At 53.2% G+C, this 15,349-nt stretch overlaps 1 protein-coding gene across 5 annotated transcripts in view; it reads left to right on the top strand.

The window, feature by feature from the left end:
• LOC113210805 (dopamine receptor 1) overlaps window positions 1–15,349 on the top strand; it is a 66,113-nt gene that overhangs the window by 24,265 nt on the left and 26,499 nt on the right. For all 5 annotated transcript variants that reach the window (XM_052268258.1, XM_052268261.1, XM_052268259.1 and 2 more), the window contains exons 2-3: window positions 5,764–5,991; window positions 7,000–7,216. In XM_052268258.1, coding sequence (XP_052124218.1) covers window positions 7,215–7,216 — 2 coding nt within the window. In that variant the 5' untranslated portion in view covers window positions 5,764–5,991; window positions 7,000–7,214. The remainder of the gene's footprint in view (window positions 1–5,763; window positions 5,992–6,999; window positions 7,217–15,349) is intronic.

The following is a 15,349-nucleotide window of genomic DNA, read 5'->3' as shown; positions in this document are numbered from 1 at the left end:
AGGCCGCCCAGGCGCCCACTTTCCCCGGACGGGTGGATGGATGGATGCACTCAAAACTGTGAGACCTGTGAATAGCTAATGTATGGCATAGTGCTATCATTACCTAATGTGGGGCTTCCAAACTTAATTCGTTTCAAAATTTAAAAATTGCAAAGAATTATTATTATTTTAAACAAGAACAACTGGCTCACAGCTTATGGTTGTTCTAAGCTCTATATTGTTTTCTGGTTATGCTGTACCGCATGCAGGCGTGCGGATGTTTTTTCCCCACACACCCCTCTCAGCTTGGCGCCTATGGCACCTTGCAAATATGCAAGCGCACATACATCCTTTCCAACGGCATAGTTTCCACGAACAATTTGCTTGCAAGCTTCTTATGAATGTATTGTGGTTTCACGGTCCAATACTTACGAATCCTTTGTAAGCTTAAGATATTTAAGTCTGCATTACAAACCTTGTTTCTTTTTGTAAGTTTTGTAGGGTACGTCGCCCACGGACGGCGAAATGATACACGCCTGTTTGAAGTGACCGCAGAGGGGGCAGAGAGGAGGCAGAAAAGGAGGATGACACTACCTCTCTGGCACAAAAAAGAACTTGAAAAAAATATTACCACAAAGGCCCGCGAAGGAGAATGCGAGCTCAACGATATGTGTGCTCCTACCCTTGTGATTCTGGAGGACGCTGACCTTCGCCCTGAACAATGCTTGTCCAAGGTGCGTTAGAGCGCGTGTAAGGGGGTGAAGGAGAATGTGAGGAGGGGGGGGGTCGTGAGGGAGATAGATCAAGGGGCGGGGGCTCGCTTTTGTTCTCCGGTGGGACAAAGAGCTAAATAGCGGATTGGGGGAGGTGCCATCTCTGTGACTGCAGGCTCGGAGGTCATTGGCAGCGTTGGTTCAGGTCGACCTCAAATTATTAGCCTCGTGTTTTCTGTACGCATTAAGTACGCATAAAAATGCAATTTGAGTGAGTGACAATCGCTTGCACGCCATAGTTAGTCTAGTTGAGTTGGTTGTTTTTTTTTCCTTTGCCACAGTGATTCAAACGCAATCGTAACTCACATTCTAATGTCTTCCCCTCCCCTGGCATCACTGGAAAAACTAATGTTACCATGGTAACGTTTCATCATGTGACCAAGACCGGTAACGTTTCCTGACGCGACCTACCCCATGCAAAAGGATAGGGCCATCACAAAATGGTTGCATCACCAAACGTTACCTGGTTTGGTCGCGTCAAGAAACGTTACCTCGGTAACGTTAGTTTTTCCAGTGATCCTTTGCTTTGCTGTCGCTGCGGGTGAGAGCCCTCGCGATCTGGATCGAGTCGTTCAAGGGTTGCAGCTGGTATAGGTCTAGTTTCTGCAAATCCGACAGTTGGACTGAACATGTGCTGTGCAGTTGAGCGAGACCTTTTTTACGGCCATTTCTCCGCAGCCTTTCACTCACAACCTCTTTCTCCCTTTCTCCTCGCCTTCACCTCCCGCCCGTCCCTGCTTCCCGTACCCGACGCGCTGCTCTCATTCCTTTCAAAAAAGCGAGCTGCAGTATAAAGCTTCGGCGCGCTTTTGACGCAATGCATTACTGCTGGTATTGGCGCTCATGCCGGTTCGATTATGAGGCGGAATAGCCGTGCTACAGGAAAAGAGCAATTCTTTTGGCGATGTGTAAAAAATCACACCCGATTCCAATCCGCAAGTGCCCTTTGATCGCATCATTAATTTAATTTCCAAAAAGGATGAATCGTCTATGACAACAGAAAAGTTGCAAATGAAATGATGTTGACGGTGTATTTTGGTGGTGGGTGGTGGGATGGGGGATAGAGACACGCGGTGGGCTATTTTCGGGTGAGCTTGAACTCAGCGGGGATGGGGTTCGTCTGCAGAAAAGCCCCCCCGCCCCATTCCTCCCTCTGTCCCCCTTTCCGTCCCGCCAGCCCTTTCCGTTCCCCACCCCTACGCCCCACTCCAGTCCTTGCCTGCTCCGCGGGGAGCCTGTGACCAGACTAGAGGCTTTGGCGCTCCCCGCTCCCTCGCCGTACCCCGTGTGCTCAGCGGTGGCGTGGCACTCAGTAAAGTGCCCTTTGAACATGTTTTTTTTTGGGTAAAAAGGAGTACGGGTATCCTTCATGTGGTCAAAACATGTTGCTTTTAAAAAAATACGAACTGCTCGTTTCCGGTTCTCCCCCCACCCCACCCCCTTTTTATTGAGTTTGGCAGGATTTGCATCAAATCTTTTGTAGTTTAGGAGTGACCCTAAACATTCCAGCCCTTATTGATGAACGGAAAAACGCCAGAGCTAATAATATAAGCCTGCTGACGTGGCCTTTTCAGAGCATAAGAAAAAAGTGGCGAATAATTTGAAATATTTTAGTCCGTTTTTTTCTGCTGTGCACGACACAGCTAGCCTGCCCATTACAGAAGAGTCTTCCAGCACAGCCTTATCGACAAGAAGCGGCCCATTAAGGGCACGGCAGGCGATCCGTCGCCTCGGTCGCGAATCCTAAGCAAGGCGAAAGCCAGGGCGAGAGCGGGCGAGAGCCGGCGGGAGCCCATCAAAGTGACTTGTTAGAAATAAGCCAATGAGGCTCTATGTTGGGGTGGGTCAAACCGTCCGTGGAAGAGGCACGCAGAGCCAGGATGGAGAGAGGCGGAAGCGAGCAGCCTGCTGAGGGGGGAGGGGGGCAGCAGCGGCGACAATGGGGAACACTGCGTAGCCCATTTTCAACTTGATTAAAATTGACGCGATTGTGTTGTGCTGCTGAAAGAGAGGGGCCGGGGGCCGCCTTGCTTACAAACATCGTTTTTGGGCTGCCGACGCGTCGTCGGGCATTAGTGGCGCCTTTCAGCACGCCCGCCTACGAAAAATAAAAATACAACACAAATGCAAATTAGCTACCACCTGCACACCAAACTGCACGCGCATCAACATCAGCTTGATTTGGGATAGCGATGCGTTGAAACTAGAAAAAAGTGGAGAATCCATTTTTTTCTCAATTCCAATCTATAAAATGCAAAACTCTTGTAACCGGTCTGAATCGTACGAGGGGTGCCCAACTCGAAAAAGTCGTGTACACCTGATTACCAAATAGTGATGATTGCCAAGGATTACTAGAGATTACCGAAGATTACCAAAGATTACCTATGATTACCAAGGGTTTCCGAAGATTACCACTAACAAAAGATTACCAGAGATTACTAAAGATTGCCATTGATTACCACAGATTACCAGTGATTCCCAAAGATTACCAGTGATTCCCAAAGATTACCAGTAATTCCCAAAGATTACCAGTGATTCCCAAAGATTACCAGTGATTCCCAAAGATTACCAGTTATTCCCAAAGATTACCAGTGATTACCAAAGATTACTTGGTGATTACCAACGATTACCTTGTGATTACCATGAATTACCGGCGATTACCAGGGATTACCATGAATTACCGGCGATTACCAGGGATTACCGGTGATTACCGCTGATTACCAAGGATTACTGGCGATTACCAATGATTACCAGTGATTACCAGGGATTACCTACTCTGTGTACACCTGATTACCTCAGTTGGGCACCCCTCGGAATCGTAGTTGTTGCACTGCTAGATTGCTAACAGAGACTATTGTTACGTCCTTTGGTGTGGAGCGGAGTCCTGGACTTGAGTCTAGAGTCTACCTAGTAGGTAGGGTTCTAGACCGACGTGGCCCCTCGAGCCGCTGCGGTAACTGGCACACGGTTCATCTCCCCGAACCAAATTTCTTGCCGATTTCGCGTGCCGCTCTGTAACACGTACCAGCCTTGGAAATGGTAAAATGCCCCGTGCCGTGCCGGGCTAGTGCTGCGCTGGCCCGGCTGCGCTTGCGGTGTCCTCAGCAACAAGAAGGGCCACCCTGCGGTAAATGAAGTTGGAGATTTATTGCGGGGCGCGGCGGGGTGGGGCAGGTCTAGAGGGCCGCCGGGGAGGCGCTCCCGCGCGCGCTTTTGGAGCGCCCCGTTTGGAGGCGAGGCGAGCAGCGCCGCGGTGAGCAACGAATTAATTTAGTAATGCATTCTCTCCGCTGTCTCACTCCTCTATCGTTCTCTATCTCGCTCTTTTTTCTGATTTCTCTCATACTCTCTCTCGATCCTCCTCCTTCTCCGTTCCTTTGACCACACGTCCTGCCTCGTTCTATTAGATCCGCCTTTTGTCAATATTCAAGTGCATGTTTCGGATTCTTGACTGGATGTAGCACAACTCGCGCAGTCCCGCCCCAACTACCTGCCGGCAGGCGCGTTCCCCTGGACTGGCGGCGCACAAGCGGGGCCGCAGCCGGAGCCCGCAAATCGCATTGGCCCTTTGGTGCAGGGCTGGCCGGGCTGGCCGGCGCTAAGCCCCGCTCACACGCCCCAGCGTCGGCCCGCGAGCCGGACCAGCCGGCTGGGCCCGGCGCTCCGGTCTAAGGCCCTCTGCCTATGTGTGCGGTCGGCCCAAAGCCAGCCTGCTGGGCCCGACCCTCCTGCCCCACAAGATTTGACGGGGCTGCTAGGAAAAAATTTGTTTAAAAGATGACAGAAAGCAGATTGTTCACTGTTAAGGCCGTGGTCGCCTAGCATGCCAAAATGTTGGCACTCCTTTTTGATTGCCAAATTGTAGCCTTCTTTCTTCTTTTGGAGGCTGACAAATTTTCTCATTCAAAAAGAACTGCCAACATTTTGGCATTCTACTATGCGACCACGGCGTGAACAGTGTTATGGTGCTGCTTCAGTCAAGTATGCCTGTAAGATTTTTGACATACGTTGGACCGTTTCAAACATCCATCCAGGTTTCGTACGTCTTTTCCTTTTCATTTCGTGTATCTTTGTTTACGCTTGCTTTGCGTTTATTTCTGGCATTCTCTTTCTATCTTTGACGTCACTTTCTGTTTATTGTAAAGTATCTTATTCCTTCGTCTTTTCTGGTCCCCTATGGTATTTTGTACCACATTTCGTCATGAAACGCGTCCGGCTGCTGGCGTATTGCTTTGACATTTCTGGTCAGGCGCATTACACGGGGGTCTGTTCGAGGTTGAAGGGCTCCAAACCGCTTTAGCCCGCCTATGACCTCTGACATATCCTTCGGGTCTTCTTGGACACCTCTTCCCTGGAGGGCCCGTGTACAGCCCCCCCCCCCCCCTCTCCAAGCCCCATCGTCATTCGCCGCTCGATTAAGCTAATATGCAAACCGGATTACAATTTGCAGTGCGCTGGAGAATAAAACGGCGGCCGCGCCACGGCAGTGATTGAACCGAAACCCTTTTCTTTTCAGCGCCGCGAGCAGCAGAGCACGCTTCCTTTTCTCCTCTGTCTGTTTCGTCAATCTGCTCGCAATAAATTCACGGCCCGGACACATCGTGTCCAATTGGATTTCAAATTAATTTCCGCAGACTGGTGGGGCGGGGAGGGGAAGGGCTGGCCCCTCTCCAAACGGCGGCCGGAGCACATTCTCTATCAAGTCTACTTCCGACTCGTTTCGCCCTGTCGCGCCGCCCGCCGGCCCGGGCTCTGCCGACCGGAAGTGCGAAAACAACAGCGTGGTGCAGCGTCCCGCCCACCTGTCTAAAATAAACGTGGGGGCTGGAGAATGGGGCGCTGACTAATGGCCATGGGGAAAACACAGTGCGGACTACACCATCAAATTTGAAACATTGAAACGGCTCGTACATTTTAGAAAAGCCGGTCGGCACGACACTGAAACTGTGAATATGTTATTGTTGTTTGATAATTTTGTGGTTAATAGTGTTCTCTCTCTCTCTCGTTCCAGCCCATGGCGGTGGAGCCCGCGGGGGGCCAGGACCTCGGCCCCACATGACTGGGCTGGTGGCGGCCGCCCCCGGTGTGGTGGGAGTGGCGGGGGTCGCGGGGGCCGCGGGGGCGCTGGGGGCCGCCATGCCCGCCCTGGAGGGGATGGACAACCTCAGCACGCAGGACCCCGCCTCCCCCGCCGGCCCCCCTCTGGACGAGCTCACGACCCCCACCATGGTGCTATTAGGTAAGTTAATTTATCTCATCTCGGAATTTAGCTTGTATTTTTTGGACAGGAGGTCTTTGTTGGGGAATGGATTTCCCGAGGGGGAAACGACTGGTAAACTTTGTGTCAGCCGGATTAAGGATAACCCGGATTACCTCCGTAGTATCCTCCGGATTACGTTGCTTTTTCTCTAGGATTACCCCCAAAATTTTCCGGATTACCCCAAAATTTCCCCGGATTACCCCGGATTTTTTAAAAAAAATTTTCGGATTACCCCAGCCGGATTACCGAACGGCTGTCAGCCGGATTACCTTAGTCGTTTCCCCCTCGGGATTTCCTCTCATGTGACTGTGGCCTTGCACTGTAGAATCTGCGAACGATTTTTGTGGTTGTTTACATAGAATTTGCGCCTATGATCCACCCCTACCCTCTTTACCCCCTGCCCAAGCTGCTATCCATTGTTACCCCACACTGAGGCGGGTTTTTTCAGTGTCAACATTCGTGTGTATTCGCTGCACATGGGGATGACAGGAGTTCTCCCTTGCGGGACTTGGGCAGACAGCGGGCGAGGCTGGCGGGGGCCGGGCCGGGCACTCGAGTTGTCGACGCGAATCCCGAAGTGCTAGGACGGGCTTGGCGGCGTTGGGCGAGACGAGACGAGTAGGATCCCGACGAGCATGCAAGTCGCGCCCGTCATAGCGACGCACCCTGTCCGTTCCTGTCCGGTCACATCCCACACTCGGGTGGCTGATGTTTACGTCTCTATTTGGCTATAAAACAAGAGGATTCTGTATAGTTAGCTTTCTTTAGCATCACATCATTCAGAAACACGTAATTTTGTACTGACCAAAAGATTTTTGCTCGAGAGTTAAAGTTACATAGCAGATTACATTTTCTTGCTGGAAATATTTTTCTGGGTACTTTATTTTACGTGAAGAACAACTTTTTAAATTACCAAATTTGCATGCTTTAAAAAACATGTGCTGCTTTATAAGTATACAGTAAACAACACAGGTGTTTATCCGACAGCAAATATTAACGGTGCATTTCACCAACCAGAGGAAGCAATCTTGGCGAAGTGGAAACTCCTTTACGACGGTCGGCGGTTCGCCGCGCAGTTCCTATGCGAGCACCGTGCCCTTGAACCTTTAAGGACGGGAGCGTCTCACAACAGCTGTCACTGTGAGGACTCGGCGTCTCTGCACGCACGGAAATGGAAACAGCAAAGAGGATAGTATCTAAAAATGTAAGATATTTTGCTTTGCAACAGTTCGAATTGGGTGGAACTGGGTGTGTCCGTGCCATACACATTTTGTCGCATTTTGTAACTATTTTTCAATTGCACTTCAAGTATTTTTCGTTTCAAATATATTTATCCAAGTGCATTTCTTGAGTCAATCCTTCAAATTATAAAGAAATCATCGGACCGCAAACTGTCAAATATGTCCAACTGAAGGGGGTCACTTGCACTTGCGACGGAAAGAAAGTCCACATACTATATTGTAACGCTTTTACGTGGCTTTTATAAGCTCGACCAGAAACCCCGCCTACTTGGTCGTGGCCGCTGCATCGCGCACATAGGGCATTGACGCACCGCTTCAATCCCTGTTCGCCTCCTCGTTCCCGCAATCCGGTCACGTAAAACATGGAGCGGGTCGCGTCGCGGACAGATGAGGACAGCGTAACGAGGCGGCTGTCCAAATACAGACTGTGTGCTAGGCGGTCCTCTTTTTTCCCCTGATGTTTCTTTTCCCTACCCCTTGCTTTGCCTTTTTTTTTTTTTTTTTTTTTTGGTGTGTGGGTTTTTCTCCTGTCCCTTTGCGCCAATGGCTGGGTGTGGTGATTGGCGTTGTAAGCAAAGGTCGATACGCGAGTGTCGCGAGCGACAGGCAATGGCCGCGAGGGTGATTTACGTCGAGGTTGACAACAACCCGTTCTGATTATCCGCATCAACCTTGTAAAGCAAGGGCTACTGTAATTATTATTTTTTTTTCGTCACGACTCGGCCCAAAGCCAAAGTTCAGACTGTACGCAGGCTGAAACTGATGTCCCCAGCTATTGCGGGCGCGGGCCTGCCCGGCACTGTCCAAAGAGAACGGCGTCAGCGGTGTCAGTGCTGGCTGTAGATCACCGGCCCCCGCCGCGGGGGATAGATGGGCAAGGACGAAGCTGCTCGACAGGTAGGCCCGGGCCCGGGTAGGCCCCGCTCTCACGCGTGTCCAGCAGGGTAAGGCCGAGGTTGCCCCGCGGGGGGTCGCCCATCCATGGTGCGTCTAACACGCCGATCCCAACGCGCGTTGCTAGGCGCGAGGACGCCCTTGAACCGGGTGAAAGTGACCGGACAGGACAGAATTTGTGGTGAGCCATTCGATCAGTCGTCCCCCCCCCCCCGCTCCCCTCACCACGACACCTCGCGAAAGCCCCGCTCTCTCGCGCGCTAATTACGACAAACGACTCAAATTGATGGGCCTGAGCGCTTGTTGAGCGGAACTCAATTACCACGCCCCACCACCACGCCCCAACACCACCACCACCATGCCCCACCACCACCACGCCCCGCCACGCCCCTCCACGCCCCGCCATGCGTGCATCCCACCTAATTTATCAGTCGGACGCACTGCTGTCTTTTTTTCTTTCTGATATTTTTTTTAGCAGATGATACCAACAGTATATATTTTATTATTTTTATTTATTTCTTTTTTGAAATGAGAGTCTATCATCAGCGATTAGTCGTCTCGCGCGTAGTGCCTTTCTATCGCTCTGTATGCATGTCTGTGTTGTGTGTATGTGTGCGCTGTGTGTGTGTGTTGTGTGTCTGTGAAAGGGAGAGGCAGACAGCCTCCCGATCGGATTGACGACTAATGACGGGCGTAATGGTGCTGCCACGAGGCCGCTTCTGGATTCCACGGATTCCGCGGTTTTTGCGGATCATCCTCATACACCTCCATACAGCGCAGTCTGTGCGACTCATCGCTCGAAATTTGGAACCGGCGGAAAACGTCATATGTCGCCGGGGCCGTGGACGTAGGGGGAAAGGGGGAGAGTTAAAGGGCGAGGGGTATGGGGCCCTCTGGCGGCGGGTATTCATGTCACGTGCAGATTCCATGGATGTTTTGTGTCGTGTGCGGAGCGCTCTTCCCCCCCGACCCGCCTCCACCTCACCGCGCCGCGCCGGCGCACCGCCCCGCCGTCGGAGGAACATGACCCTCTCGAGACAGCTGCGCCATAGCGAGCATGAGGCCTGTTCTGCCGTTCAACTTGTGTGTAGTAGTTTTGCTCTCGTGTCTCATCCCCGTCCAAACTCTCCGCGGGTCCGCTCGGCACCTCGCCTACCTGCCGCCGCCGCCGCCGCCCCCGTGTGCCGTCGGCCTCTGCCTTGGCTTTTGTTCACAACCGGGGGCTGCTGTGCGCGAAGGGACTATTGTAATATCCTCCACGTCGGTCCGTCTGTCTTTCTGTCTCCCTCTGTCTCTCTGGCTGCTATGCTGTTCCACTCTTGCCTTTCACCTTCCCTTTTCTTACCTGCTGGAAGCCCGCGAGAGACAGAGACAGACAATAAGAGAAGCAGGGCGGGCGCAGTGAAACGCTTCAGCGGGGTGTAATACACAAAAGCTTCTGGGCCACCGCCCGCGCCCGGGCTCGTCAGCCACCGCTACCGGGGGCGCGGCGCGGACTGAACCCTTAACCTCCGTGGCCCGTGATGTCTCTTAGCTGTGTTTCCCGGGAGGTGCGGCTGGCCCGGTCCCACACGGCATGGCGTCTTACTCCTGCTGTGCGACATCCACTTCGATCAGAGACGCACTAGCAAGGCGTGTAGCCCTCCGCGATGGCTCTGGCCGCCCACGCTGCTTTTCCATTTTTTATCAACCGCGCTGAGTGCCTCGGTCCCCGAGTCGGTCCCTCGGAGGTGCGAGATTGATGGTCGGGCTGCCTGTCCCTCGCCCCGCGCGCTGCCCTGGCGCTGCCCTGGCGCTGCCCGCCTGTTATGGCTTATAGCCTCACCTCGGGCGGGGCCGACGGCGACGCGCCCCTTTCATGCAAAATTGAATTTGCATGACTTGGGCGGTGCAACAAAAAAAATCAACAACATAAATATGAAAGACCATAAAAAAACTAGCCAAAAACTATGAAAATAAACAGAAAATAAATAAAATTCAGGTTAGAAGGTGTGGGCTGGTGGGAAAAACCTTTTCTTGGCGTGCCGTGGCTCTAAGGGTCCCCACCCCTCTACCCTCACGCCCCATCCTGGGTCGTCCCAGACCCGACATTCCCAGATATTCGAGTGACGACACTCTCCCTGCCCGCGCTCCTGGTTTTGATCGCGACGCGCTGTGCAGCCGCCGCTCCTCGCCAACCCCATTCCGACCCGCAATCCGCCATATACAGTCGTGAAAAATAAGTGTTGGAAGGTAGGGTAGGACGGGAGGGCGACCCCCCGCGCCCCCCGCCCCGCCAGCGGCATATGTGAGGAATGACAGAGTGACGGGCCTACAATAAACAGCCCTCGTCCTGCTGTCGCACTACTACCCTCTCCCCCCACCCCTTTATATCCCAGCCCCCCCTTCTCCCTTTGAGCGGCACAGGCCGCCCCGTGGCCCCTTTTTTGAAGGCGCTTGGGATTGGATGAGATCCCGTCCGTGTCAGCCGGTATCGCGGCAGCGTGCCGAGGCAGGCCCTCACGGCACTCGCTGAAGGGGAAGGACGGGAACCTCCCTCGCCTCTCCATCCTTCCAACATATTGTACGTTTCCTGCCCAGTGCGCGCTGCCCGTGCCGCGGACGCCTGCATGCTCCTTTCCGAGACACTGACCCGAACGGAACGGGTGATCTGAATCGTTGGATACATAGCAGCGGCCTGAGATAGCCGTCAAGGAAAACAACGTAGAAGCAAGCTCGGTCAGTTTTTAAACCAGACGGTTGGACTCATCCTAGGATTTATCCGTGGTGACTTCGGAAAATCGTGCCGCGTGTCCGTACTTTAATTCGAGGGCCCGTGTAGTTGTCGCCCGGCCAATAGTTATTGTCGTGACGCGGTGGGGTCCGGCTGCCCTTGGCCGCCGCCGTCGCGTCGACGGCAACAAGCTGCCTCTCTCGCCGGGCGATTTACGCCCCCGCCGTACGTGTGACGTCTCCTCCATGTGTAAGCGGCCGTAACTTAAGGGGCGGCAGTTTAGTGCGCGCCTCCGCAAGGTCAAGGTGGTTCCCGGGTGTGGCGGTGGCGTGGGCCGCAGTGAGGCAGCCACTCCCTGTCCCTGCCCGGCGAGTCCTTCCCGCCCAGGTGCCTGTGGGAGGTGCTGTCGTCGTTGGGGTCGTCCCCCTCCGCTTCGCCGCTTCATTTTCGGGCTGGTCTATACATAGCTCGGCTGATCAATACGTCAATACTGCCCGGCTGCAGTGCATGGACCCGCCCACACAGCGGCCCGACTTACTGTAGGTGGAAGAACTTTTTCCCTTTGTAAATTTTGCAGGTCGTCAATTTCCTAATCGCGTCCATTTCTTAACAAATCCCAGTCAGTAATGATATGCTGACGCCAGTGAGGAGTTTTGTGGTCTGCTTTTCCCGACCACAGGCGGCGTCGTTCTCTGCAGACGACGCTTTCATAAAATTGCAAACGGCGTTGTCGCGTTCCTCATTCTGTTTTCCTGGAGGGTCGGGGCGTGCCCGGGCCAGCTCAGCAGTTGGGCGCGGGCGGTCCTGGTTGCCGCCCGCCCGGCCATTCCGCGCAGATGACTCCGAAACCGCGTACTATATCAATCCAAACAGCGCGCGTTTACATCGGTTGGGTTGGTCGGTCACCCCGCTCGACCCCCGCGCGGGGAACTGGAAAAAATATGGCCTCTATAATGGGACAAAGTAACAGGCTGAATGTACTCCGGCAGTTTGTCAGCGCGGGACGTCCTTATTGCCGGGGCTGGCAGGTGCATCTCCTGGAGGCACAATTGCTGTTATTGCTGCCGTAATTTGGCGCTCGAGTCGGACAAAAGAGTCGGGGCTTTTGTTGCAGTAACAGAACAGAGCGGGCGGAGATGAAATGCGCCATTGGAACTGAAGCTTTTTGTGTCGATCAGGCGCTCATGATCAGGCGCTCGTCGTGTTTGTGTTCCTCTGCTGATGAGTGTCCAGGAGAGGGGATGATGGAGGTGTGTGTGAGTTACCAAAAAGAATGAATCACTTCCATTACATTACGCACAGTCAGCGCACGAGTTTTGCACAGCTGCGAACGATTATAGGAAAAAGGTGAAGAAGAATCGCCATAAAGCGCTATAAATTGCGATTTTATCGCCGGGCCGATGTGTAACGCACAGGCTGGGGTCCGGCCGTTCCACCCCGGGTCAGCTGGGTCGGAGAACTGCAAGTTTCCACCTCTGAAATACAACATCTGCCTGGGGCAGAGGGTTGAAGTTTCACCCTCGGTTTAGCGCCGTTATATCCCACGGACAGGTTCATCTTTCTTTCGAGAAATCGTTTATTGGTTTCAAGGAAGAACCCCTTCGACACTGAACCGCACAGCAGTTTCTTCCCGTATACTTTCACGTGTCCATAAAAATCCTCGCTGCGTTCATCGGCAGAGTAAATGCGTCGTAAATAAAGTAACTTTTCTCCTCAACACTTTTACGCGGGCAATACGCTGCGCGGATCGCGACGGCGGGGGAGCTTCGCGGAGCTTCGCTCGCCGCGCAAACGGCCGTCAAATAACGCGGAGCCGCGACTGCAGCGGACGATGACCCCGGGAGATACGCGCCGTCAGGGGAGCCGACTGCTTATCTGAGAGTGAGAGGGAACAGAAAAGAGAGGAAAAGAGAGCAGAGTGAGAGAGAAATACGGAGGGAGGGTGGAGAGAGTTGGGGAACGATCACGTTGGCATTATTCTCCCCTTTCTCTACTGGGAAGGTTAAAACTGTTGCGATCGCGCCTCGGACAGCCAGGTAGGCCCTGTCTTCTCCACATAGTGAAAGTCAATGCGACAGATGTAGGTGCCAAGACAGCTGAGTTTCTTTCACGAACCTTCAAACTCGTTTCTCTCTTTGCATTGTAAGGCAGCGACACTTAATTTAGGGCACGTCCGTTATCGTCAGGCAAGGACGAAGAGTTTTAAGATACAAGATCTAGAACTAATTAAACAAATTCATGAAAGTCCGAAAGCACCCAGTAGTTAGGCAGCCAGTACTCCAGTGCTCTCCTCCTATTGAAGGTGTCGAGTCGAGTTGTACAGACAGCGGAGAGGGAAAGGGAAAGGTTAAAAGCATGGTCTCGCTCCATACTCTACCTAATCTCAACTGAGATGTTATTCTGGCTGGATCGTGGTTTCAATGAGCCAAACGAGCTAAGCAATGAAAAGAGCAAGAAATTCTCCACAAAGGTGGGGCAAATGTTGTGAGCTAATAATGTTGGCGAAGGGGTTGCGTAACCTAACCCGGCCATAAAGTATGCTTTTTTCACGTACTCGCTCGTTGAGCGCACAATGGATCCGTCTCCGGGCGCATGCGAAACGCATGTAACAGCACGGGCTGCGTCCAGCCAATCACTGCGACCGTTTCCCCGGCGCGCCTCGTTTTATACCTCCTTATTTCCTCCCCGGCTCTCGCTCTGACGCACTTCCTCGCATTTCCTTACGGATGTCGCTCTGATTGACCATTGTGCCCGTTGACTCTGTCCGCCTTCTGCGGCGTGCTCTGAGGGCTCTCGTCGGGGGTAGAGCTCGCCTAACGACTACTTTCCTGCCGCGCCCTCCCGACCCGCCTGCTGCAACTTTGACATATGAATGCCATGCTCCATTACTTAAGCCTTTTTTTTTTTCTAAGGAAAAAATCCAGGGGTATTAAGCGGCGAGGAATATTCTCCTTTGACATTTACGTGACCTTTCTGCTGCTTTACGGTGCTTGCATCATGGCTGGCGAATCCTCCCCCCTTCCAACCCCTCTCTCTCCCCCACCCCAACGGCGGCAGCCGGACGTGCAAGAGCGACCGCCCTACCCCTCCCCTTACCCCCATCCCTTCCGGCCAAATTTGGGCTGGTGAATGCATAAGGAAGCGCGCTGGCCCGCGGCCCCGGCCTGGCCGATCGGGGGCCCGACCGTGTGGAGTGGTTGGGTGCTTCCCGTCGACCAGGCTCCACGGCGTCAGGAGGGACCCCCGTTTTTTCAGCCACCAGGAAGGACCAAAGGACCACCAGCGTGGACTGGCGAAGTAGTGCGTGGGGAGTTTTTCTATAGAAATAGGCCGAGAAATCGTGGGCCCCGGATCAGGAAGTTACGATCTGCTCTAAGAATCTTCACCAGCCAAGAAAGACAATTACATTTTTTGTGTGTGTGCTGGACGGTAGTATACGCACTAGACCGCGGCAATGCAATTTCACGCCCTACTAAAGCCCGAGTCAGCAAAAAGCATCCGGAAACAAGACGTAATGCAGTTCCAGTTGTTAGAGATCGGCACGCCAGGGCCGGTTTATTCCTCCGTGTCGCAAAGGGCTGGAGGGGAAGGGGGAGGCCTAAATTGGTCTTTTAAAAAAACACGACATCTCTTCTCCCCCCCCCCCTCTCTCTCGACAACACATACGCCCAAGCACGCCCAGAGGGTGGCACTACACTATAACCCTGGCGACGCTCTCCGCCGTCGAGCAAGCAGCCCGCCAGACGCGCATTCCTCGCCGATGAGGCCCGCGCCCCGTGCCAACTTCAGCGGCATTTGCGCCGCTCTCCCGCGCCGCGCTTGCATATTCATGGCCACGCACATCGATATTCAGATGCACATTGCGGTACAGATTCGTTAATTCAACCAAACGCGCCGCCGCCACCGTCCCGAGAAAACGGCTTTAGTCTGCGAGGTAACAAAACTATGGTTGCTGTAATTACATTCGAAACTTAGTAAAATAGTTTCTTAAATAGGATTTAGATCGTGTTTATTAATGATATGCAGTCGTGATAATTCATGTTCATTAGAATTGACCCACGGTTAAATTAATCAGGGTTCTGCATTTATTTGGATTCAGGAAACAAATGTACCTTCCTTTTATTTCTTTATTTTGTTTCAAAGAGTACGTGGTGGTCGATGTGCGCGCTTTCTCAATAAGCCCGCGGCCGTCCCGACCAGCCTTAGTAAGCCTCAAAGCGGCAGTGGACCGTGAGGGGCGGAGCGGCCGACTGCATATTAATTCTAGCCTCCGCAGCAGGTCCCGCTCCAGTCTCCTGTCCGTCAGGCTGCGCGGGCGTACCGGGCGTGCTGCGGAAAATATTAAAAGTGATAAATTGCTTTCATCCGCAGAGTACTGCACACCGCGCTGGGTCTCCTACTTACATTTTGCGGTCACGGCCGCGGCGACAAGAAGTAGTGTAAAGGGCAGAGCGGGTAGTAGGATGAGAGAGAGAGAGAGAGAGAGAGA

Source organism: Frankliniella occidentalis, unplaced genomic scaffold, assembly GCF_000697945.3.
Source record: "Frankliniella occidentalis isolate FOCC.00 unplaced genomic scaffold, Focc_3.1 Scaffold66, whole genome shotgun sequence".
Taxonomy (NCBI): Eukaryota; Metazoa; Arthropoda; class Insecta; order Thysanoptera; family Thripidae; genus Frankliniella; species Frankliniella occidentalis.
Note: the sequence above shows the minus strand (reverse complement) of the source record. Positions and strands in the feature narration are given on the sequence as shown.